This window comes from Sturnus vulgaris, chromosome 18, assembly GCF_052056855.1.
Source record: "Sturnus vulgaris isolate bStuVul1 chromosome 18, bStuVul1.hap1, whole genome shotgun sequence".
NCBI lineage: Eukaryota > Metazoa > Chordata > Aves > Passeriformes > Sturnidae > Sturnus > Sturnus vulgaris.
This window is the reverse complement of record NC_142260.1, coordinates 11,094,835-11,120,061: the sequence shown is the minus strand read 5'-3', so window position 1 is coordinate 11,120,061 and position 25,227 is coordinate 11,094,835. Positions and strand designations below refer to the sequence as shown.

Here is a 25,227-nt window from a genome sequence, read left to right as displayed (position 1 = left end):
TCCTGCATTTCATTTGGTATATGTTCACTCTAAACATGTAACTAGACCTCAAAAAGCAATATTGTCATTCAGCATTGTGTAACAGTGAATGATTTAAAGAGAAAGAGGAAACAGGGAAGTTTCTCTAAGGGGCAGTGTGTATTAGCTCACACAGTTCTGCAACAGAGCTGGCTTGATTCTGGTTGAAGTGTCACACAGGCAGAGGAGCCCATCACTGTCTGCAGAGTGCACTCCTGCACTCTGGAGATTTCCCTATGGAATATACCATGGGCCAAGACATCTCATCATCAGAAGTAAAACTTCCCTGTCATGTCCTCCCAGCTGCACACTAGCACTGGTCCCCTTGAGCCAGCTCTCATTGCACACAAAGGCAAGCTGACTCAGCTCTGCAAAATTATGGAAAAATGATGTCTGGCAGAAGAAGGTAAACATGAAAAAGGTAAGCCAGTGGAGTGAATTCATTACTCACCCAGTGGCCAGAACACATCATTAGAGTGAGAGGGTGAAGCAGGGACAGTCAGGCCTTCTCCTTTGGGTGCCAGCAAGCAGCTGAGGCAGCCCAGCCCTGCTGCCACACCACATCTGGAGGCAGCAGCACATGCTGCAGCACCAGAGATCATGCCTCTGACCTCAAGCAGATGATTCCCATTAAAGTGTTACCTTAAGTGCTTATATCTGTCTCCTAGCTATTAAACGACATCTTTTGACTGTATAAAGGATTTATTTTTTCCAAGTGGAGACTCTTTGTTTAGCGAGAAAAATGAGAAATAAAAAGAATCAGTACTGCTCCAGGCTGGTATGCTGCACAGATTGTGTTACAGTGCTACAATTTAAGATTTTGGTCTTAAATAGAAAGAAAAACTGAATTGGCTTATGTTTCAGCAATATATTTTTATTATATTAAACCCTTGACTTCAGAGAGAAGCAATACAATATCACTACTGGCTACAGGCACTAAGTTATGAACTACAGCTCAGAAGGCATTTTAGCCCACCAGAGCTCAGTTCCTAAACAGCAAGTAACAGCTGCATTTGAAACAAAACCATTCCTTATTAAGACAAGAATCCAAGTTTCAGAATCATTAACACACCTAACAGAACTTCTAAATATACATTTTAATATGTACACTTTAATCTAAACATTTTTTTAAAATCTAATTAACATGATCTATCAAAGGAATTTTTCTATCCCTGAACAGATCCTTCAGAAAAGCTGCTTATAAGTAACCTGGATACCAGGATACTGTAAAAGCACTTTTCAACATACTCTTTTGTTGTCTTAGAGAAAAGTGTTACAAAATACCATTTGGTTACAAAAAGATAAAATGCACAAACTTCGAGAAATATTTCCTAGACAGAGGACAAAATGAGCAGCAGGGGTCAGTTTAACGAGAAAACTGCAGAAACCTCACTGAATGATCTCAGGACAAGATTTCTCTCATATACAGGAAAATCACTGGATAAATTGACTTTATCTGATGGTTATGGACATTAGTGATTAAGCTTTCAGTACACTCCACCTCTGTTAAAACCATGTAAAAGAAATTAAGCTTAACAACAGCTGTTACAATTTCTGTTTCACTCAACTTCACTGTCTGATTGCCAGAAAAAAGGATCTACTCCAGCAATGTTCAGGGAAGCACTGTGCCTGTGGTTCATTTAGTGCTATAAAGGCATTGTCTATATTTCTCTGCCTGTAAATCTGGACGGGCGCTTGTTGTTTGCAATTTCTGGTATAACATGATTTTACAGACATGTACCCACCCCCACATTCTCTTTAGAGCAGTCCCGTAATGGAAATAAACAACATAATGGTACTCTTTACAGTTCATGTTGCCATTACTTGAGAAAAACAAACAAACAAACAAGACACTAGCAGTTTTACAATTTATTAATATATCGTTCCAAATTTCGGACAAGAAACTCCACAGCAACACATTCACTCTAGAAAACCAAATACTTCAACTAGATGGAAAAGGCATTTCATATCAGTACTATGTATCATCCTCCTCTCAGGCCCACTTGAGGGAAACAATGTGCTCTAAGTGTAATGATATAATGGAGATTAGTGGAGATCCTGCAGGAAAATAAAAAACTGCGGGTCCTTCCCTACTGGAAATGGCACTTTCAATAGTATCAGCAGGCAAAGGCTTCACTATCAGCATAAAACTGGAGTCATTTTCTGTCATCAGGCCTCGTTCATATGTAAAACAGCAACGCTCCTGTTTCCCAAGGAAAGAAAGGGTCTCCCACCCCCCACATGCTCCTCCAGCTGCAAGCAATACAGGTGCTAACTTATGCAAACACAAGGAAAACTCACTCTGCTGGTTTCTGGCTTTGGTGAGCTGCTGCTTCTCCCTCCACCCTCTGCCCTGGCCTCTGGGTTACTTTGCTCCTCTCCTCGGTGCTGATGACTTTCACACTTACCTTTCTTTCCCTCCCCATCCACGGCTGCATTTTTTTCCTGCTGCATCTTGAAATTAGGCATGAGAAAAGCAGGACCTCAGCTTTTCCTCCCGAAGTCTCGTATCTTTCTGCTTTCTCATTTAATACTGATCACTCCATCTTTTCATTCCAACGTTGAGGTTTTTGTAACTTTTTTTTACCATCTAATCTGATTGGCTGTAGCCAAGTTTCTAAACGCATTTCACTACAGAATTCATTTCACTCTGTGGTTCAGTATTGCCTGGAGTGCTACAAACTGAATCTTCAAAAGACTTACTCGCTCATTAGCATACACCTTCCTCTTCTGAGCAATGCCTTCAGGTGCAGTCACCCTCTTTTCAAGAGCATATTCCTCATCTTTACCTCTGAGGCACATTCCTCCTGCTCATCTCGGCCTGCCTATCTTCAATCTGCAGGGAAAGCAAGACACCACAGTTCACCCATCACCCCCCTGCACATCGCTGATGTCTCCTTTGCTCCTGCCCTGTTCTGTGCAGATGGTGCCCGTTTCCCTTATTCTTTGTTTTAACAAGCGTTCAGCAAAAGATACAGGAATTTACTGTCTACAAATCAGGTGGCTTAGATTGCTTTAAATAAAAATAAACTGCTTTAGCCAGTCCTTGCTAAAGGAGGCCTCTGGAACCTCTCTGAAGTTTTACCATTTAAATTTAGACTAAATAAAAATAAAGAAAGAATAAATAGATATTCTCTCTGGTCTCTTGCTAGCTGACTACAAGAAAGCTGGATAGAGACTTTTGACGAGGGCATGTGATAGGACAAGGGGTAATGGTTTCAAACTGGAAGTAGGTTTAGATTAGATATTAAGATGAGATTATTTAGTGTGAGGAGGGTGAGGCACTGGCACAGATTGCCCAGAGAAATTGTTGCTGCTCCATCCCTGCAAGTGTTCAAGACCAGGTTGGATGGGGCCTTGAGCAACCTGATCTGGTGGAAGGTGTCCCTGCGCATGGCAGGGGGCATCCAACTGGATGATCCTTGAAGTCCCTTCCAATCCAAAGCATTCTGTTGATCCCATTATACGATTCCATTCAGGCCCCGGGCCTGCAGTGACTTACTGATGGGGAATGCTCGAGTCCTTTGGAAAGCTCTGACACAGAGGCGCATAAAGGAGGAGGCGGCGGGTGGCGAGCCCCGCCGCGGGGGCAGGCGGGCGGGCGGGCCGGGGAGCGGCGGCAGCGCTCGGTGCCGGTGCCAGGCCACAACGCGCGGTACAATGGGGCGGCCGGCGGGCTCCATCTTGGCGGCGGCGGCGGCCGCTCCGGAGCCCGCGGCTGGCGGCGCTTCCCCTCCGCGGGAACAACATGGCCCCGCCCCGGTTCCTCCAACAAAGCGCCAGCGCTTCACTTCACCGAGGAACCGGCCTCCCCCATACCCGACACCGCCACCCCGCCCGTCCCCGCCTTCAGCCCCCCCACCCCGCCCCGGTGGCGGCTACCGCCCCCCGCCACGCTCCGCTCCCGCCGCCGCGCTTCCCCCTCGGGCCGCGGCCGCCCGTCCGCGAGTCACAGACCTCCTCCTCTTCCTCCTCCCGCTCCCCCCGCCGGCGCTGCTGGCGGCGGCCCCGGCAGCCCCTCCGCCGCGGCCTCCCTGCCCTCGGACACGGAGCCCGTGAGCCCCAGTGCGCTGGCGGGGGAGGAGCATCCTGGGAACGCGCAGCCCGACATGGGTCCGGCGGCCGCGCAACCCCCGCCGCCGCCCGCAGCTCCGCCCGCCGCCCGCCGCTGAGCGGGAGCGGAGCGCAGGGGGCCGCACGGGGCCGCGGCGCTGCCCGCCCCGGATGAGGCGCCGCTCCCCCCCCGCCCCGCTCGGTCCCCGCCGCCCTCTTGCGCGCAGGGCGCCCGCGGAGCCCCCGCGGCCGCGGCCCCGATGATGGACAGGAACTACCCCACGACCCCCGGCTTCGCCGAGCCCCTGGCCCCGGGCACCGCGCCGCCCGCCGCCTCCTGGGCCTACGAGCGCGGCGCCGGCAGCCTCAAGCCCAGGTGAGGAGGGTCCGCCGAGGGGGCTGCGGCAGGAAAGGCCGGGGGCCGCGCCGGGGCCTGGCCGAGGGGCCCCCGGCGGAGGGCAGGGCAGGGCGGGGGGCGAGCGGGGCCCGGCGGCCCCGGGCAGGCCGGGCCGGGCCGGGCGGGGCGGCGGAGGCCGCGTCCCGGCGGGCGGGGGGCGGCGGCGGCGGCGCGGGCTCCCCGCTGTCCCCGGCGGCCCGCGGCGGTGGCGGCGGCGGGGCGGGCGGTCTCCCCGCCCCGGAGGCTCGCGTCGGGCTGCGGCGCGGGTTCAAGAGTTCACGCGTCCCTGCCCGGCTCCCGGAGGGAAGCGGGGCCGCGGGCACCGGCGCTGCCTGCCCGAACAATGCTGCCCGCCGGGGCACCGGGCCGGCCGCGCCGCGCCAGCATCCCCCGCGCCCTTCCATTTCTCCGCTGTTGTGCGTTCCGCTGAGCCTGGCGAGCCTCTTCCCTCTAAAGCGCTGCTCCGGGGCGTGCGGAGCCTCCTCTCAGCCAAAACTTGTCTGGAGCGATTCAGTCCCACGGAGAGTTCTGCAAAGTTCCGGGAAGTGCGGGGAAAATGCAGGATATCTTATTGGCTTCGGGTTGTTTTTGGATTGTGTAACTCTGCCAACTAAAACGAGTATTCTCTAGGCGATGAGATTTTCGTTATCGCCTGCCTTTTATGTCTCTAGCTTGGTTTATCTGCAGTTCCTATCTCGTCGACGTTTAAAGGTAAAAGAGAGTCTCGGGCTAAAAATATCCCGTCAAAATAGGTGCGCTAATAGATGACTTTGCACTTGGTTCTGAAAGTGGTCAGACATGTCTGATAAGATTAATAGATTATCAAGTCAGAAGGACTGTTGCAATCATCTAGTCTGACCTCTTCATAATGCAGGCCGTAGAACTCTTCTTTTTTTTTTTCCAATCTGTGTTTGAAAGTTGAGTTTACGTTTTAGGAGGTGTAGTTAAAATTTTCCAATGAGGCAGAATTCAGCAGAATTTTTAGTGAAGTATACAAGTGACTGATTTATATTTTATTTCTGATATGACGAGGGCTACCTTTAGCTTCTGGCCACCGAGTCTTGTTTATAGCCTCATCAACACCGAAAATCCCGTTATATGTTGCCTATGAATTCTTATGAGTTTGAATTACTTTCTTGCTTTACTTATTTTTCTTCATAAAAAGAAGATAACCTTTTGAAGCTTATTACCAGAGTTTTTTTTTCTTTTCTTTTTCTTCTACTTCAGTTATTCTCCCAGATTTCTTTTTGATTTCCTCCAGGTTATTGTCACCCTTCCTGAACTGTGCACATTGCATCTGAGATGCAATTAAGCCAATGTTAAGTGAGAAGATCACAGGACCTCCCTGGGATGTGAGACTGCACATTCCCTGTCTCACAGAGAATTGCAAGGACAGGTAGCTTTTTGGCCAAACCTTGCCCCATGGAGCTCTTTAGCCAGTTTCTCTGAGTCAGTTTCTCTTTGCCTGCATGGCAAAGTAAGGTCTCTGTATCATTCTTCCCAATTCTTCTGCCTAATCATTGAACTGCTTTTGGTCATGTTGCTATGTTGATTTCAACGAAAGTCAGTGACCTGTCCTTTCTATATTGCTTTTGCCAGCTCTCCTTATCTCTTGAGGGTCATGCCAGCTATTCCATAAGGGAGATTTGGTTTTCTCAGGTGGTTTAAGAATAGGTGGTGCAGAAGCAGGAGTGTATTTCTCTTGGATTTTACAATAAACACAACTACTTGATGATTTTTAAAAATTTTAAATATTTAAATAATTTTAAACTCCCCTGGTTTTGCAACACATTTTCCATTTTTTTTAATAGCTGCTATATTACTGCAGTCTTAAATGTACATTTTGGGAATCCTTTAGAAGGAATGGCATGGAGAAAAGTCCCAAGACAAGTACCATGCAGAAGCTCACTAGATCAATGCCTGCTGCCTATATCAGTCAAATTAGTATTACTGCATCCCTGTATGATATGGCAATATTTATGCTATGCTTCAGGAAACGATGTGCAAAAGACCTTGTTTTAGTTCTTTGGAGTTTCCTCTCTATGTTCTATATATGGTGTCAAATGATGCATTTAAAATGTGCTGGCTGAAACATTTAAACTATTTTTTTTTAACTGTACCAAGAACAGGGGAAATACTATGAATCATATTTTGTGCTTGAAGTTCTCCTGAGCTGGCTTCTTTAGGTTCATGTCATTTTAATAAGAATTAATATACCCTGTCTTTGGCCAGATTTAAAGATTTGTGCCATGTTGGACACAGTGATAAATAGAGTCTGGGTTTAGGTGCATGTGGTTTCCTCTAGTGCTGGTATCATTTGTCTTTGTATGGATGAAGTTGCTGAGGAATTGGGATGGAAGAGTCATTCCTATCACTGCCAAGGCTTGTACCAGCCTGGAAGGAAATTGTGAAGGTATGGATGTACTGTAAGGGAATATGCTGTCCATGCCCTCCACTTGTGTTACAGATCACATCCCATTTTTTGAAATGGTGTTTTTGATTGTGGTTGACAGGTAGTCATCTCAACAGCTGAAGCTGCATTAGCCTGATGTTAAATTAAAAAATGTGTGTCGTATTCATCTGGTACTTGCTTGAAAAGAATTCAGCCTTCAGGTGATACAGATAACAATATTTCATTCAAATTTCATAGTTCTACTGTTGTAGGCTGTGTCGTGGCAGGCTATGTTCCCTTTGTGTGGAGAGCCATGTTCACAGTCTCAGCTCATCAAAATGATTTCTCCTCCCTACAAGCGTTGCTCCTGTCTTCCTGCGCTTCACTTCAGCCATCTGGTTTTTATCCTGCTCCTTATTTCTTGCAGGCACTGTTTTGTCTGTGCAATGGCACTATTCTTATCAACTCAAAGGAAATGTGTGGTGAAGTGTTATAGGGACATGGCTACCAGGCCTGCTGTGACATAACTGTTCCCATGGAATAGGAGAAGGTGGTGAATTGGGGATGGGAGCTGGTGGAAATCGCTGGGATCCCTGTGCTAACTAAGCAGGGACCACTCCTGCTGAGGAGCACATTGGGACAGTGCAGCAGGGACCGAGGGGCTGCTCCTGTCCTCCGTGTCCCTGACTCCCAGACCCTTTACACAGGAATTTCTGGTGGTTCTGGGAGTGCATTGCCACTTTTGGCCTTTCACTGTAGCTGTCAGAAAACCCTACCTCTGTGCTTAAAACCCTCTTTTTGTCAAAAGCTGTTGAATAGCAGATAAGATATGTCAGGTTCCCTTGCTACTTGCTCAGGAATTATTGAGTATTCAGAAAACAGGTGGTGTGTAATAGTGTGAGAGACTGTGGTAATTGCTTGGAAGGAGGCATGGAAGCAGGTGATAATGGATGAGGTTTCTGGTTGAGTTTCTCTGACTTGGGAGTGCTCCTGGGGTTTCATTTAGAGAAGGATTTTTGCTAGTGGAAAGCTCTGGTTCTGTTTTTACCACAGATCTAAGGCTCAAATCTGCTATATGTGATTAGAAGTCAGTCATAATTATTTTGTTGTTGATTTAAATTTTATGGTGATGGCCATGGTCTCTGATGTTCCTTTATGCCTGGTAGTCCATCTGTATCCATTTCTGCCCTACCCAAGCATATGGGATTTTATATAATTTAATTCAATATGGTTCTTTACAACAGATAGCACTGGCATTATGCTAGCGTGGCCTGTAACAGCTAATCTAAGATAAAGAGTTAGTTACTGTGATAGTTCATTTGCAAAGTCACATAGATGGGAGACTTACACTTCTATGATAAATGGTTATGATGGGTTTTTTAACTCATTTTGCATAGCTGTCAAACTAATGCTTATTGTAACAGCTGTATGATAATTCTGTTTTAGTTAAGGCTCAATTTTAAATTCTAATGGATTTTTGCATAGCTATAGGAACTCTGTAAGTGTAGAGTGTTTTAGAAAAGCAGAGAACATTTTCTTTCATCAGATGAAATTGTTCTGAGAGGTGAAACCAATGTTTGTTGTTAAACACATTCTACAAAAAGTTCCCTATGGCGTAGTATTTCAAGTGTTGAAAGGAAAGCTCATAATCTGGGAATATACTTAGATTTTTTTGTATTAAAAGGCACAGAAAGATTAAATAATTTTTACAAAAATATAGAAAGACAGGTCACTTTAAAAATCTTAACAAATTTTCTGCCATAGTTTATATCTGAAGCATTTATACATGCAAAATAAACACAAGTAGTCCATGGTATAGCACAGATACCTTACAGTGACTTGCTGGCTTTTGTTGGCCTTCCTTTTTTTTTTTTTCACCTGCATTGAAACACGCTGAAATCACAGCTGTGGGAAGGTCAAAGATTGACTGAACAGAGGCTGCATGCATTCTTGCTCTGCGTCCCATAGCTTTTCCCTGGTGCAGATGTGTGGTCTTCTTCTTGCAAAATCTTTGCTAAAGTTTCAAAACGAGCCAGCCAGGATTGTTTGGATTTTTACACTGCTTACCTGTGTAAGATTTAATGCCAGCTTTACATGAAAGATTTCAAGCGGTGTGTGTCATTCTGCTGCTGTGAGAAATGGTGATAAAGAACTATGTGCAGAAGGAATGAGGTGAACCTTAGAGGGTGCAGTTACCTGAGAAGGCTGAGCTGGCTGCTCAGGCTCACTGCTGCTGAAAGGGGCTCCCTTCCTCTTCCCTTGTCCTGGCTCTGGTGTTTGTGCAACTGCACGGGGAGCTGGTCTCGTTTGTTAATGCATCACAAAAGTCTCCTAGCAGTGGATGGCTTGGGCTGGATAGCTGTGCTGTGTACCTGTGCTGTCAGACTGGAGCCCGGCTGTGGCACCTGGGGACAAGCAGGGAGCAGAGCTGTCAGGAGTGAGCTGGGTGGCCTTGGCAGGGGCTCTGCCCAGGGGTCCTGGACAGGGTTTAGGTGGGCTCAGTCTCGCCGTGTCACCGTCTTCGATGAACATCCCACAGTAAATGTGCTGCCTGCTTCCCTGCCAGGAGCACTTGGTGTCTGTGTTAGCTGGGTGCCAGATCTCTCTAGAGATCACCTACAGGGATATTTCAGATGTGAGCCCTTTCTCATAGAGCCAACATCTTCAACACACGTTACAGAATTCATTGTTCTGCAAGAAAGGGGGGTTGTATTCCACTACCTATGCAAAAAGTGTTTCCAGTCCCACGTGTGTATTTTGCCTTTCATCCTGTTAACTTTAATCATAGGTATGTTTACTTTATACCAACAGAGAGCAACCTTTTCACCTTGTTTCTTCTGTACTTCTGCCCACCTTTTATTTTTTTCTTGGAGTTGCTGCTGATTTTGGCATAATGCTGTCATAGGAAGGAAGCTGTTTTTAGAAAAATCTTTTTCTCTGTTAAGAAAAACCCACCTATGCCTGAACTATATTAGTTCTAAACAATACTAGGGCTCTTATAGAGTGGGTGTATTTTGCATGGATATCTTTGTTATATTTTGTCAAAGCTTTCACAAATTTGCATGTCAAGAAGTTACTTTGCATGGTGAGTGCCTATTCCATACATTAAACAAACAAAGGAAAGAGAAATCAAAACAAAAAACAGTTAAAAGGCAGTACATTAATAGTCTCACTTCAGAATTTGCTTAGCAGCCTTAACTAGGACAAAAATAACTTTGAGCAGCATGCAGAGTCCAGCCTTTCCAGCACAGCATTTGTTGCTGTACCGTGCAAGTGGCAGAGAAAAGAAAATTCTTGGAATTTTTAAGCAAGGAGAAATGCTTTCAGAGAGGACAGAGTGCATGATTATTAAGTACTAGATTTACTTGTCTCACTGGGCAATTTCTTTCTGGGTTTACTTCTGTTTCTGTCATTGTTACATGGCTCCTTTCATTTCATTGCCCTGGACACACCTGGGGCTAAGTGTACACTTATATTTGTTAGGGCCTCCTCAGAACCCCTCTGATGATGGGCTACAAAAAGGGGCAAGGAGCTCTTATTCCTGAATGTCTGTGTACTTGAAAGTTTCTTATTCCAAAACAATTCTGCAAGAACCTGCATATGTTTAGACAAGCTTTTACTTTCCCATATTGCTTTTCTTGTTTTTCATCTTCCTTCTACCTGCCTACCTGTGTTGCTTGCTTAGGACTTGGAAAAGTGCAACCAATTATGCTCAGCAGGAAGAAGGCAGCCTTAGGCATCCTTATCTTAGAGTAATAGTGTTTACACAGCAGGATGCTAAGGAGCATTTATTCCTTAATAATCCTGCAGGAGTTATACTTGGGGCAGTCATACATCTAGATTTCATTGGAGATATCCCTCCTTTTTCAGCTGGCAGTGTTTTGTGAGAAGAGTTGGAGGGCTCCAGCCCTTGGTGTGGTATTCCAGATGTCTGGCAAGTTGTTCTGGGAGCTTTTGGTCATCCAGAAGGTGCCAAAGGGCCATGCTGAGTGTACCAGCCTGTGCTGCACCTTCCACGCTGCCCTTTTTCCTGACCAGGAAATCCCTCTCAGAAATATGGCAGCTTGGTGTTTCACACCACATCCTGTTTACTTTCTCTCTTCTTCGTGTCAAAAATTCCAGTGCTAGACAGTGAATAATCCTTCAATCCCAGTGTTCGTCCCATTTCATTATGTCCTGCCGAGCCTGCCAAGAACAGGATTTCTAATAAGTTTTTCTTGAATCTGAACATTAGTTCATTTGCTGTGTGAAGAGTGACTGTAGAAAGCCAACTTCTCCCTACTCTGAACACAACCATGTGTTCACTACCTTCAGCTGCTGGCACTGGTGACTGGAATTTGCTGATAGCACCGCTGGAGAGAGATGGGATTTTCATCTTCTCCCTTTCAAAAAACTCCCTTTTACTGTTGTTTTAAAAAGAATACTTTTTTTCACCAATTAAAGGATATTTTTTTAGTTCGTGTTGTGCTGTTTAATACTTGGTTTTGTTTAAATATTTGCAGGATCATCACGAAAGCTCATATCAATATCTGGGGCATATTTAAGGAATTTGTTTCATCTACTGTAGTTTTTCCTATCTCAAAGTAAATGCCATGTAGCTGTAATTGTATTTCTACAGTTTTGAACAATACACATCTTCTGGTTTGAGCATTCACACACAATTGGGTTCATCTGGTATTCAGCTAAATAGTGACTTGTGACAAATGAAATGGTAGGCAGGGTCCCCTTTGCAAGATTTTAATGTAAATTTAAACCTGTTTTAGGATGAGGAGAGCAGTTGTGAAGAGGTATAAGAGCTAAATTCAAGAGCTATGTGAATTTTTCTTATAAACTTGGTTAATAACATCCTGCAATGCTTCCTTTAATGTGAAGGACTCTTTGCTACTGTATTTTATGATGAGCTGTGTTGTTAATATGTTAGATCTTTCCTGGGCACACCTCCTAAATTGGGATGGAAGTGGTGTTAGTCATAAGGATACCTCTTGTTTTGAATCTAAAGGTGCTCATATGAGCTGCCTAGCCCTTGGAGTGTGTTGTGGGATGTGGAAGACACTGTGCTGGACATGGGGACATGCTAGGAGGCTTGGATCCCATTTAATGGCCCTGAATTTTTGGCTGTAGGCTGGCAGGATGTGTGATCTCAGGTGTGGTCACTGAGTAGATGCCCCTCTTCTGTGCTCTTCACAGGGGTGCATTTTAACTTCACAGAACCTTGAGAAAGTGCCTTATTCCAGTCCTGAGCACTGGGGACTGAGTGGTGAGGGCTGTAAATCAGAGTGGGCTCTTTTTTGTGCCTGGGTTTTTAATGGTATTTAATGTTTTGTGGAACTGGAAAGTGTTTCAGGGTTTGGTAATGAAAGGAGCCCAGTGACAGCTCAAGATGGCTCTGTTGGTGTACAGCACACATGTATTTGCACTTCTTACTCTTAGAAAGAGTTCTGTGCTGAAAATCTCAACTTCAGCATCATCCTTTTCCATATAAATGGAAAATAAAGGGCTTACCAAGAAATGGGATATTAAGTATTCCTGTAGTACCCTAAATGTAAGACTCAAGCTTGCCACAAAATATGATGCTGTAATAACTGTGGGAGGATAAGAGTTGAAAAGCATTTCAATAGGTAAAATGAATTGTAATTTTATTAAGGCTCTGATGTGGCTAACCCACATCTTGAGATAATGCTCTGCTGATTTTTATATTTTGAAAAAAAATTGTTATTAAATGTAATGGAATCTTTTTGTGTATATCTCAGCTGTAATAGAGGATTATGCTGTGTGTTCAACCATTAATATGGAATGATCTTGAGAAGAGTTTTGAATATGCTCCAAGTACACTTTTGACAACAGAATAGCATCACGTATTGGAGAAAAAGTGCTAGGTTTCCATTACTGTCTGTTACAAAAATCTTCTGAAATTGTAAATAAAATTCTAGGAGAGAAGTATTTATAATTTAAAAAATCACAGCTACTCTCTGCTGGTTAAAGCAAAAGTTCTTTCATCGAGGGAAGATAAGAGAAGAAGATAAATAAACATAGTGACAAAACAATCCTGTGTCTCAAAAGGCAAGAAAATAAGATTGCAGATCTTAGAGCAGTGGAAGCTGCACAGACCATAATAGTACTCCTGTTTCTGCAGGCACTGATAGAGTAGAAGCTGTCAGGGAAGATGTATTAATCCCCAAAACACTGCTTGGCAAACAAATGTCTTAAAATTATTTCTGACACTGCATTATAATGCAAATTGGGAGGAATGTGTTAGAGTGTCTGTTTAAATGATACTGTGTTAATAAGGACATCAAAGTTAGTCTTGAATATTCAAAGCAGGAAAGCACTGAAAGCTCCTTTCCAGACCTTGAAATTTGACAGCGTGCATCAGGAGCTCTAGACTGACATAGTAGTTTAATTTTAGTTTCTTTTTTGTAAGCTGCAAAATTTCTGTTAGAGAGTTGTTTTAGCTAAGTTACAAAGGCTTTTTTGGTCAAAGCCAACAGAAGCAGTTCCAAATTTACCAGTTCTGATTTTAAAAAATTATTTTGTTAAGTGTGCTGCATTTCAGCCATAACTAACCTCATAAAGAAAGCTGATTTAGGTTGCGTGCATTGAAAAATGCAATCAAGTAGTTTGTCCAGTCCCTTAGTAGTAACTGAAGTCAAAGTTTATAAATAGCTGATTTTTATTTGAGTATTAGTTTTCACATACATATTTTCAAGACAGAGTTTAACTGATTTTTTTGAAAACAGAATTATATTGTCTTTGTTAAGAACTCCAGTGGTTACTTAATCAGACAAGCCAGCACTTGCACTCAGGTATTAAAGTCCCAGTAAGACTATTTTGGCTTTCCTGTTTTTCATTTTTAAAAGGATCAAGCCTAAGGAGTTCAGACACATTAACATGGGAATAAAAGGGAGATGGACCTTTTGTGTCATAAAATCTCTTTTTTCCACTTAAGATGTGATATATATTCAGGGGAAGAATCACAGGAACAGCATGAACTTTTGCTTATTGAAGCAGCTCCCTGCATGTAATTTTCTACCTCAAAATCTATTTCTTAGAAGCTCCTTATCTCTGCTCCTAGAAAGCGAGGAAGCAATGAGTGTTTCCTCTTGCAAGTACCTCCGGGCAGTCACTGGCCCACATTGTGGCAGTGTCAGCCATGCTCTTGGTGGCTCTGCCTTTGAATTGAAGGGGGAAATTAACATTATGGCTTCAAATTAATGAAAGAATGGAGGGTGATTGCCTTTGGTGTGTTAGGATGGGATATATTCTACACTGGATATGTAGTGTATAATTGCATTAAAAGGGAGAATGTGCCATAACTAACAAACAGTGGAGCTTGTCAGTAAAATGCTGCTCCTGTGTGATTTACTGACTTACCTCACTACTGGAGTCTGATTCTGTATTTTCCATCTTTCCAAAAGTTATCTATCTTGAAGAATTAAGGTAATAATACTTAAAAATATTGACACCTATTTTATTCTTGCTGTAATGAAAGAACTGGCTAGGCAAATGCTAAAGATGTGTGCTGTTCCTTAAAAGAATGCATTATGTACCTTGAGGTATTAAAGATTATTTTATTTTCATTTTTCAGCGGTGGACTTTAGTTTTCAAGGAGCAATTTTTTTCTTTTGTTTCTTGCAGTGTGGGGCAAACATCTGTGTGCAGACAATCTCTATGTTTTTAAATACAGCTGTGAAAAAATTCCATCCCTTTTCCTTCTCCCCCCCCCCTTTGCTCTCAGATCTAGGTTTAAAAGCACAAAACTTATTTCTGGGCTAAACAGATGAATGGGGATACAATTCAGCATCATAAAGTCACCTCAGGACACATGGACACTGCAACTCTTCTGGATTGTTAAACATTCTTTTTGTGCAAATAAAATGTTAAGGTTTGTCCTGTCTTGTATAACCTAATGAGAGGATCAAGGGAATTAGATGCAGGGAGTAGGCTGGTTTCCTATTTTTCTTCAACCTGCCAACATTTTCAGGCTTCAACCCAAATTTGTGCTTGCACTGTCTTCTCCCTTCCCCCAGTATGTCTGTAGTGGGGAAATAGAAGTGAAAAATCACATATTGTATAAATTTAAAAAATGTTTTGCACTGAAATTAGTTTTCTGGGCTGAGAAGGCATTTGTTTTCCATTGGAATTAATTTCTGAAACATTATCTGTTTCTGTTTTCTGTTGTCTTCAAGGACTTTCCGTGCTTTTAAACTTCCAGGAGTGTGTTGGACAGGAGTGGCTTGGTGTCACTAATGGTATTGAGCTCGTTTAAGTAGCAACATTCTTCCTGGGTGACTCCCTCCTCTGCTTCTTAGAGTCAAGGCTTTTTAAAAATACAAGCTTAAACCCATTTCTGGATTGAGGTCATCTACCTGGAACATTGCTTTTAAATTTTAATTTTATACTGAGCTGCAGATAACCCCTAGATGCTGAATTACATTCTAGTTTGATTAGCAAACAGGGAATTCTTGCTGTTACAATGGGGAGCTGATGGGCCATTTACCCTCCATTTCATCTGTATTAAATTCAAGTAATGTTTTCAAGTAATACTCTTCCATTCTTTCTCCACGAGATGTTTGAGTAAAGGCAAAATAACAAAGATAAGGATTTAAGGAAAGTAATAAATGTTGCATGTAATGTTAAAGCAGTCCTAACTATGTACTTGCCAGCAGGCAATACAACCTTGAAAGTACATTTTACACATCTAAAATCAAATACAGAGGACAAAAAGAGATGTAAGCTGCATGTCAATTTTCTATATCTTACATTTAGGATGACATTTTTAATACTTAGAGGTGCTTTTGTCGGTTTTATGGCTTTGCTTTCTGTCTCCAAGTGGAATTTGCTATAGCACAGCCTAATAGCTGGTAGAAGAGAGACTCCTTTGCCAAATATCTGAGCTTTGGGATAGAGAGGGAAACTTGAGTGGTATTTCCCCTATTTCACATGTATCTCAAGTAAGATAAAATGCAAACTGTGAGTTTAAAGGTATTTTCTTGCCAGTATGAGGCTATGGCTGTTCTTTTTAATCTCCTTTATGGTGATTTAATTAGAAAGGGGCTGTGCAGAGTCATCTTGTCACAGGAGCTCTTGTTTTCAGTAAGGCAGAACAGGCAGACAAAAATGAGATCAAATTTCCTGGTCTGCCTCAAATCTGATGCCTTGTGTGCACGCTGGGTTGTTGGCTCTCGTTGTTTTGGTGCCAGACCAGTCAGGCTGTGCAGGACCCCGGTGCTGGGGTGCAGAATTCCCTGCTCAGGATGGAGGGAGCACCCCTGGATTCTCCTGGAGCTGCATTTTCCTGTGCACCCACCTGTCTTGCAGGTGTCCAGTTTCACCTGGAGCACAGCCCGCACCATCTGAAAGCTTTGAAAGTGCTCTGTGATTTCATGATTGAATTTAATGTTTCTGTAGCAATTTTCCTTTATGTGAGAGGCAGGAGTTACAAGTGCCTAAGAACAAGGGATTGTCCCCAGGAGTGTCCTTTGCTCCTGCAGAGTTCTGGTCAGCTTTCCATGAAATCATTGTGAGCTTCTCTAACACTTGAATGATTGCTGTTACTAAACTAAACATAACCCAAACAACCCCCCCAGAAAACACCAAATGCAAAATAATCAATCAAAACCCTTAAAAACTGCTAAGCTGTAATGAAGATTTAACTAGAAAATAAAGTAGAAAGATGAAAACATTTATTTTATACTTAGTAAAAGGAATATCATTACATGGAAAGGGGGCAACGATATTTATGTAAAGTGCTTGTTTTCCGTTTCTGTATTTTATTCTGTATGGATGCCTCAGAGAGCAAAGTTATTTAAAGAAAGTAAAAGAAATAAAAATATTTACTTGAATGTCCAGTGTTTATTGCAGCTAAATTTTGTTTCCATGTAGAAATGTTACTTCTATCTAAGTTTGAATTTGAAAAATGCATCCCTCACTTGTGTGAAGCATAAACCTGATAATTGTCTTGGCAAGTGAGGAGGGTGGTGAGTGCAATGGGACTCGATAACCTTTTGCAGATGGAGACCTGAATTTGTATGAAACTATTGGATTGAAGAATGCTTTGAAAATAAATGATTGTGAGAGTAGCAATGCAAGCAGATGTGTGAAAGGTTGATTCCTGACAGACTTAATCTGGGCTAACAAGAAGGAGTTGTAAATCAAGGTTGAGGTATTTTAATAACAATGAAGTGCAATGACTGTACAGTTTTCTTCCAGAAATTTTACTGGAGAAGTAAAAATCTTCTACTAGCCCAGCTGGTGTAGCTGAAAAAAATCAGATTAATATTTGAGTCACTTCACTTCCATTGTCATTTTTTTCCATGCATTTTTGATTGCACTATTACAGCAATGACAAGTAATGGTAACTCTTTACAGGAGATCTCTTAAATATTACTCTAAAATTAAATGTATATTTTCAATACTTCAGGGGGAACTATTTTCCAAATCTGTGTGTCAAATTAATATTATTTCCTGGCAGTAATCACTGCATTGTGCAGTTCACTATGACAGTGGAAATCACTGTGATAATCAGTGATAAGGGCCAAGTGCTTTTGGAACAATGCATGACAAAGTACCAAGTACCGTGAGTGTTCCTCCAGTAACTTATCTGACATTTCAGTGCACGTATGAACTTGCACAATTGTAACAAACTTCCAAACAAGAGCACACAGAGCCTGGTGGCCATGAGGGTATTTGCCATGCTGGATGTATTTTTGATATGCGAATTACATGCTGTGTAAGTTCATCTGTTTGAAAAGTTAAATTTTATAAAAAGAAACCTTAAGGCGGTAATGTCTCAGCTTGCCGTGCTTGTTTAGGATAAGCTTATGTAAACTAAAGGCATATATGCAAGGCTTTTTGAGATAAGAATCTACATTCCAGCAAGCAGTAATTATACAATAAACAATTAATTGTTCAAATAAATGCAATGTTTTTTTATTGAAAGTCAGATTCAATTTTGAGGTTGCGGTTGCATTAACTACGAGCTGGGAGTTTGTATTAAAAAAAAAAAGCACCATCATATACTTAGAGTGTTCTAAAATGCCCATCATTACCAGAATTTTGAGGTTCTAGTTATTAACAATGTTTCTGAGTGCTGAAATCTACAGGTTATTTTTGTATCACAGTTCTAATTCTAGCGCCCTTCTTGTTACAAAGTCTTTGTGCAATTTTGTTTTTGCAAGTTCCTTTTATCTTCCAGAGCATTCTGCCTCTGCTCTGCAGGCTTGTGTGTTGAGCTGTCTTGTGGTATTAGTGTGTACTTTACAGAAAAAGGTGTTTATTGTAGAGGAATGAAGAGGGGGGAGATAATCACAGTCTTCACTGAACAACCAGCATAAATAGAAATTTAAATAAATAATTAAAAACCCAAACAAACAAAAACTGCCTCACAACAATTTTTTTTAAATTTCCGATTTTTTTGGGTGGTTAATTAAAGCTCATCCACTTTTTGCTGATGACCTTTTGTTTTTACAATTAAAGAGAAGGAATAAGGTGATATAGTTTGATATACTGTACTGGGTTTGGGGGTCTTGCCTCTTCCAGAAGTGTTTTTGCTGCCAAGTGTAGCCCCAGTTGCCTGGAGCACCACCAGAGTCTTTCAGCCTGAAAATCCAGAATGGGGAAAGGAAGCTGTGCTGCTCTAGGACTTCAGAGTTTGCCTTTAAAACGTGTATGAAAGAGAAGTTAGCACTGCACACTTTGATATCAGTAAAAGCTTTAAGTAAACTTGGAAGAAAACATAAATACAACCTATTGCTGCTGCAGGGAAGTTTTCACAAGCTCAGCATTTTTGTGAGTGAAGATAATTCTTGCCAAGAATGCACGTGCTGCCGTGCTTCAGTCTAGAAACTTCTTTTCTCATGTAGAGGTTTTTTTATTTATTATAAAGACTTGAGGAAAGCTTCATGGTGTCTGAAGTTCTATGTTTTAGGGGTTTTTTCCCAGCTATGCAAATTTGTTCAAAAACTTCAAACCACCTTAACTTTAAAATTTTTCTTGTAAAAATACTTATATTTCAATTGACTTTATTACTTGCATAATGTTTTATGTGCAGAACACTGTTGCAATTTTTTTTTTTTGTCTGGAAATAATAGAAAACGTTTAATGCTGTAAATAAAAAAAATAACTTACAGTGTCATGCAATCATGTCTGCCAGTTGTCCATAGCAGTGATGCAAATAGTTAGATTTCAGTCAGCATATAATAGAAATCAGTTGCTGAGGCATAGTGTTGAACTGCACAAAGATCTGTCCTCTACAGAATAAGCACAGAGATCTGCTGACTCTGAATTTAGGTTTGGCAATTCTCTAAATTGCAATTATTGCTGTGAAAGGTGTTAAAGTGCTAGACAATGAGCACAACTGAGAAAAGCAGTAGCTGAGGTTCTTTGTTTTTTCAAAGGATTTCGGTTCATTCTTTAGGCTTGTGCTGTAGCCTGGCGTGCTGACTATAGAGCATTGCTGAAGTGGAAAATGCATCCCCTGATTGTGCATCTCGGGCAGGAAAGCCCTGCACAGACAGGCTCTTGCTGGTTCCCGATGAGTGCAGGTCACAGTGCTCTGAGAGGCTCCTCTCATCATCTCAGCAGAAATGAAGCAAAGCCAGCGAGGTTGCCAGTTTTTATATTATTTGATGTCTTCTGTACAAGTTTCCCATGATGTCATGATTCCTGGCACTGAGAGTTCAATTTTTCCTTATGCAGAGTGACTGCCCCTCATCCCTGGGGATGAAAGATAAGGGAAGTTTCCCTTACAGCAGGCAGCAAGGAGGGCTGTGGGTTTCATTGTTTGGATTGTTTTGGCATTTGTTTACACTTGAATTTTGAAATTAAAGCAGTCTCACATGTGCACTAGAGTTAAGTAGCAGCTACCTATAAACCTAGTGTCCAAAAGGCAAGAAAAGAAGAAGGTAAATGGTTACTTGGTCATGCTGGCCTTCATTTTTTTTCCATTTGACAGGTGCTATGCTGAGCTGAGTCTGGGGAAGCTTGAAAGTTTGGGGATTTTGTTTTGCTTCTCCTCTGTTTGCTGCTTTTTAAACTGGAAATCATTAGGGCTTTTGGCAAGTTCCTAAGGTTGCTTGATGTTTAGATTACATTTATTTCTTTTCTGCAATATTGGTTTTACACGGACCCAGACAGTGTATATATCCAGCTTGCTTCCATTAAGCCTGATTGAAACATGATGTTAATTTAGGTGACTCACTTAAAAATGTTAAATAAAAGCTGTGAATCATTAACTTGCACTTAATGCTAGGAGGTCTGAAGATGGATTTTTCACTTGGTAGTGCTTTCACTGTCAATTTTATTAAATTGTACCAAAAGTACCAACATCTTAATAAAAACTATTGCTCCCACAGCTTCCTGGTCATTTTAGCCTTTGAATTAAATGAGGTCCTGTAAGTCTGAATGGAATTAAAAATGTAAATATTAAAGTGGGCATGTATTCATAGTTATCTGCTTTGCAGACTTTATATCAGTAATCATTACAAAAAGTGGCCAGTGAGTGTTTCTTACAGTTGAACTCTGTGTTTCTGACCTAGGCCTTTATAAACTTTTCTGTGATCAGCTTTGATTTTTTTTTTCCCCCCCACCCTTTGACTTTTTAGGTTTCAATAGTACCTTTTTTTTTTTATCTGCTTAACATTTTTTGTGCTTTCCTAGCAGAACTAAATCTGTCTGATCTTGGGCTTTTGTTTTCCTGTATTTCTGTAACTTTTTGGCTTGTGATTGAAATGTCGTAATTGCTCTTTGTTTGTAGTTGTACATTTTGTTAATAATATTTAATTTCTTCCTTAGCTTAAGCTATGGAGGAGGACATTCATCACATTCAGAAACAGAGCTTCACAGACAGACATACACAGCTCCTCATCAGCTTCCTGGATACTCAACTACGCAACATCCTGCTGGTAACTCTCCATATCATGAGAATACTGCTTAAATAGCTACAGAGGAAAAAGAAAAACCAACCAACTGTTATGTAATTCAGATTAAAGTTAATGAATTTTATAAGCAAAGGGAGATTGTCATATAAGTGCTGGCAACTGGTGTTAGAAAAGCTGAGTGTGTAGCACAAAGTTAACAGTTGCTAGCTTTTATCAAAATGTTGTAAGTAGAAAGGAAAATATAAAGGCAGGTTATGCTTGATATCTTGTTTTTTGAAAAAGCTGCACTTATTCTTTAAAATACAGCTTTTCAGGACCTAGCCTGTGTGTAAAGGCCAGATGTTATGTGCCTCCAAGGCAGAAATGCTGCCAGCTCCTCCAGACTGAAGCAAACAACACGAGTGATGTGAGCTGCAGCACGCTGCTGCTGCTGCTTCCATGTGCACCAGAGGGTGCTGGGGAAGAGTTAAAATTTGTTTCAAATGTAGCAGTAGCTGAGGCTGTGCTACATGTGTACCCCAGTGTGCCTTTGATCCTGATACCCTGTCTCTGTGTCAGAAGAAGGGGCTTGACCTCTTGGTGCTCACTTTGCAGCCCAGTTGCCAAAGGAAGGTGTTTGGGCTCATGTGCTGGCTGGAGTCTGTAGTGTCCTGGCCACGTGCTTGATCAGGATTGTGGAGGGTTGGAATTATTGCAGTTTATTCTTGACATAATCTCAGTTAAGCACAACTCTGGATCTCACCAGTGTTTCCCACGGAGCCCCCTGCTATTGAAAGGGCTGAGCAATGGGAAACACATAAAGGTGTTTGTTAAAACAGGGAATGCAACCAAAACTTGTTTTCATGTGCCAGTCCTACAGGTGTGTCCAAACTTTCTCCAAAAGGGAGAAAGTGCATATAGAAAGGTTGAATATGTTTCAGGAGGAATTCTGAATGTTTAACCAGGTGAAAATGGAGCAGTGAATCTTCAGATAAGGGAAGCATTTTACTGGTGTACCTAAATACTGTTATAAGCATCATATTTAATATACATTTAATAGTAGGTTTTAAAATGTATATTGAAGTTCCAATTTGCAGTTGTAACACTGCATAACAGTTAAACACAGAAAAATCAATGTGCTTTGGATTGCTAATGTTTCATAGGGTGGGAGTTTTTTAGTGAATTATGAACATATATCTTTGTTATTTGATTCTGCTTCTTTGAAGTTCATCTGAATTATCTGTTTTGTTTCATTTCCCTCCACTGTCATCTAGGTCTTTCAGGAATATTTGATACCAGTATGCACAGTGCTGGAGGTAACACTAAGGAAACTTCTTCAGTTATGAATTTTCTCTCTGCTATTGAATCTCGTACTGCTCAGGCAGTCTCTTCAGGATCTACCCTTCTACCACAATTCAGGGCTCCTTCCTGGCAGACAGGTGAAAATTTTCTCCTGAAATAAAATTTTATCGTTGTTATATTGAATGTTTGGGAAGATTTGAAACAAAAATATTCTGACTAACTGAAAAGGCTCCGTGTTTTCGACCTCTTTTACATCTCAGTATTTAAAAATCTCAAAATCAATGAAATTATGTTAGCATAAGATTTATGTGAGCAGAAGTTCTGGGTGTTCAGAAGGAATTTAGATGCATAGAGTATTATTTTGTCTGATGAATCTAATTTATTTTCCAGCTTTGTTTGGAATTGCTCTCACTATCAGTATAAGCATTTTCAGGCACACTACCTGTACCTCCTAGCAAATCTTTCACTCTCAAACTCTATTCCCTATGAGAGTTCTTCTGTGATGTTAGTACTAAAAGTCTATGGGTAGCTTTGGCCCCTTTGTACACAGAAGTAATGAGCAAGGTGTTCTCCAAAAGAAGATCTGAGGTGCATGTGACATAGAAAAACGGGATCGAATTTACAACTAAACAAACGTGCCATCTCTTTTGGCAGACTGACTGCCTTCCACAAACCTCCCCCATCTGTCAGGCCTTCTGTGCAGAGCAGGAAACTGCAGATTTCGAGCTTGCTGTAGACAGTCACACCAAGATAAGTGTTGCTACTGCATCTGTGGGTAGCTTCAAGTTCTGGTTAATCTTATGGAGAGATTGTGCAGCTGTGCAGTGAATTGGATCTATTCACTGATCTGGCAGAAAATGTTTGAGTGGCTTTTTTTCCTTTGGTGGGATGTTTTTCCTCTGTATCAGCAGGCTGATCTGTGTCTCAGTGTAGCTCTGATTGCTGTTCTGATTTGGGGAGGAGGCACAAGGTAGCAAGAGTGGAACAGTCCTTTTGTTGACAGTTTGCACTCATTCTGTTAAGGGTAATGTGCAGCTGCATTCTGTGAAGAGCTACTGAAAAACTGGAGAATAGAGACTCTGGCTTTTAACTCACATTGACAAAAGCACAGATGAAGATGCACACTGGTAATCTGACAAACAATCTTAATATAAATCAGTTATGAGTTTAGAGTTATGATGACCCATCCTCACATCAGAATGTCAGCTGGGAAGAAATCTTTTTTCTCTTTGTCCTAGCATTTTCTCCACTGCAGCCTGCCTAACAGTGAATTGTGAAGAATGGGGAGACATGCAGTGGCTCAGGTTTGATGTTGGTACCAGTGACTGAGAGACTTCTCAGTACTCATTACTAAGAACTCATCAGTAAGCCTGTTTTTCAATATTATCAGTTCTCTGAGCTTTCTCTTGTCCTTTAATACTTCTGCTGTTTTTCTGTAATCCTTCATCCTCCCAGGTGTCTTTTGAGAGCTTTGTCTTCTACAAACTTTTTTGATGGGGGAAAGCAAGAGCTCTTCACTCTGTAGGGTGACCTTTTTTTGGAAGGATTTCTTACTTTAGGGTTTTCACCAAACCCTGCAACTGCTGATTTTGGGGGAAAAAAACAATAACATTGTGTTTGTTATATTTGTCCTTCCAAGTGTTCCTTTGATCTGTGGGTTGTGTTATCAGTGTTTTGATTTCTTAGGGTAGTGAGGGTGTGTCTGTGCATGCAACTTAGTACCTTTGCTATACCTTTTGTCTGCTCCTGAGCAAATATTAGAATATAAAGCTCAGCAGTTCTACCATAGTACTGCTCTACCATAGTACTGTGACTGGCTCTGGTCTGGTTTAAGAAGTTATGGGTGTATTTGGAAGGGTTTTGATTTATGGAAGAGAAATGTAAAATACAGGTTAGATGAGAAATTAACATCTGCTGGTGAAACAAGTTTAAATTCTTCCCTTTCTTTGATGCTTCTGGATGGCCTTTCCTTTGTGCTAGCAGTAGGGATCAGTAAAAGAGAACCCAGTTATACATGATGTTACAGGTTTTTAGAATGGGGGGAAAAAATGCACTAAAACACTGGTTATGCTTTCTCACTCAGAAAGACCTTATTGTTGACTAAGGAAAAATACCTTGGCATTCCTTCACTATCACATCTCTTCATATCAGTTTGTCTTGGACTGAAAGAGAGAAACAAAGAATTTATTTCTCAGCTTCACCTGAAACTTCAAAAGCAATTGTATGATTAGGTTGCAATCAGCTTAAGAAGACTTTACTGTATTGTAAAATGAAGTATTTTTTTAAGTGAAGTATTTGTTTCAAAACAAGCTTTATTTACTGAGAGTTTTTATTTATTCTTAAATTATGCTAAGCTGAAAATGGTTTTAAGTATACAAGAACTGAAAAAGGTCAAGTCATTCCTCTGATTTTTATTTTTTCTGATTTGCATACCCTGGTAAATTTCCCAGTGGAAACCGATTCCTTTACAGGAATGTTAAGCTTCTCTGGGAATAAACTTGCCTTCTTTGCTTTTCTTGGTAGACTTTGAAAACAGTACACAAACTTCACCAGTGTCTGCAAGTTACAGGGTGAAAAACACTGAATTATAAGGATCACTACTCTAAGCCTCAAAGTTTGCAAGGGAATGTCATACTCCTATTTCAGCTGGAGTAGTGTATTCTGTTGAAAAATCTTGTTTAAGCCACGATGTCCTTTGCATCCAGCCATTGGTAGAAGTAATATACTTTTCAGTTGGATAGTTGCTATTGCACCATGCAGATAATTGCTATCTGTAGATATTTGGGACTCTCACTTCAGAAAGCATACAAATCATATTTATTGCTTGTACTGAAAGTCAAACCCCTCCTTTAAGAAAATTAATTGCAGAGTGTATAGACCATTAGCTATTTCACTGTATACTCTGAAGTGTTTCCCATAAAGTGAGTTATAAAATTATTGGTGAGGGTAAATCCAGGAGATGGGATTGCTTCTTAAACTGTGTATGTATTACAACTGCTAAGGTGTAATTTTGCCTTTTTACTGTTTATTAAAGGTGGCCAGGGCTTTTGATCATTTTATTATGATGTTCTTTTTAAACTGAAATAAAAACTAATAAAGAGCCTTCAATTTCAAAGCAGAATTAATCTTGTAAAATTTTTTTATCAACAATTTGCATCTTAACGATATGAGGTTTTCCCTCAGCAATTCACTGCAGGTATAGAGTTCAG

General features: G+C 41.5%; 2 protein-coding genes across 2 annotated transcripts in view; one reads left to right on the top strand and one right to left on the bottom strand.

Annotated features, from left to right (window-relative positions):
* Positions 1–3,514, bottom strand: part of CCDC73 (coiled-coil domain containing 73) — a 90,015-nt gene extending 86,501 nt beyond the window's left edge. Inside the window, exon 1 of the mRNA XM_088175416.1 lies at positions 2,722–3,514. The gene's annotated coding sequence lies outside the window, so the exon portion shown is untranslated. The remainder of the gene's footprint in view (positions 1–2,721) is intronic.
* Positions 3,515–4,316: 802 nt separating this feature from the next.
* QSER1 (glutamine and serine rich 1) overlaps positions 4,317–25,227 on the top strand; it is a 44,051-nt gene continuing 23,140 nt past the window's right edge. Inside the window, exons 1-3 of the mRNA XM_014884591.2 lie at positions 4,317–4,447; positions 20,652–20,761; positions 21,991–22,155. Of these exons, the coding sequence (XP_014740077.2) occupies positions 4,332–4,447; positions 20,652–20,761; positions 21,991–22,155 (391 nt within the window). The 5' untranslated portion in view covers positions 4,317–4,331. The remainder of the gene's footprint in view (positions 4,448–20,651; positions 20,762–21,990; positions 22,156–25,227) is intronic.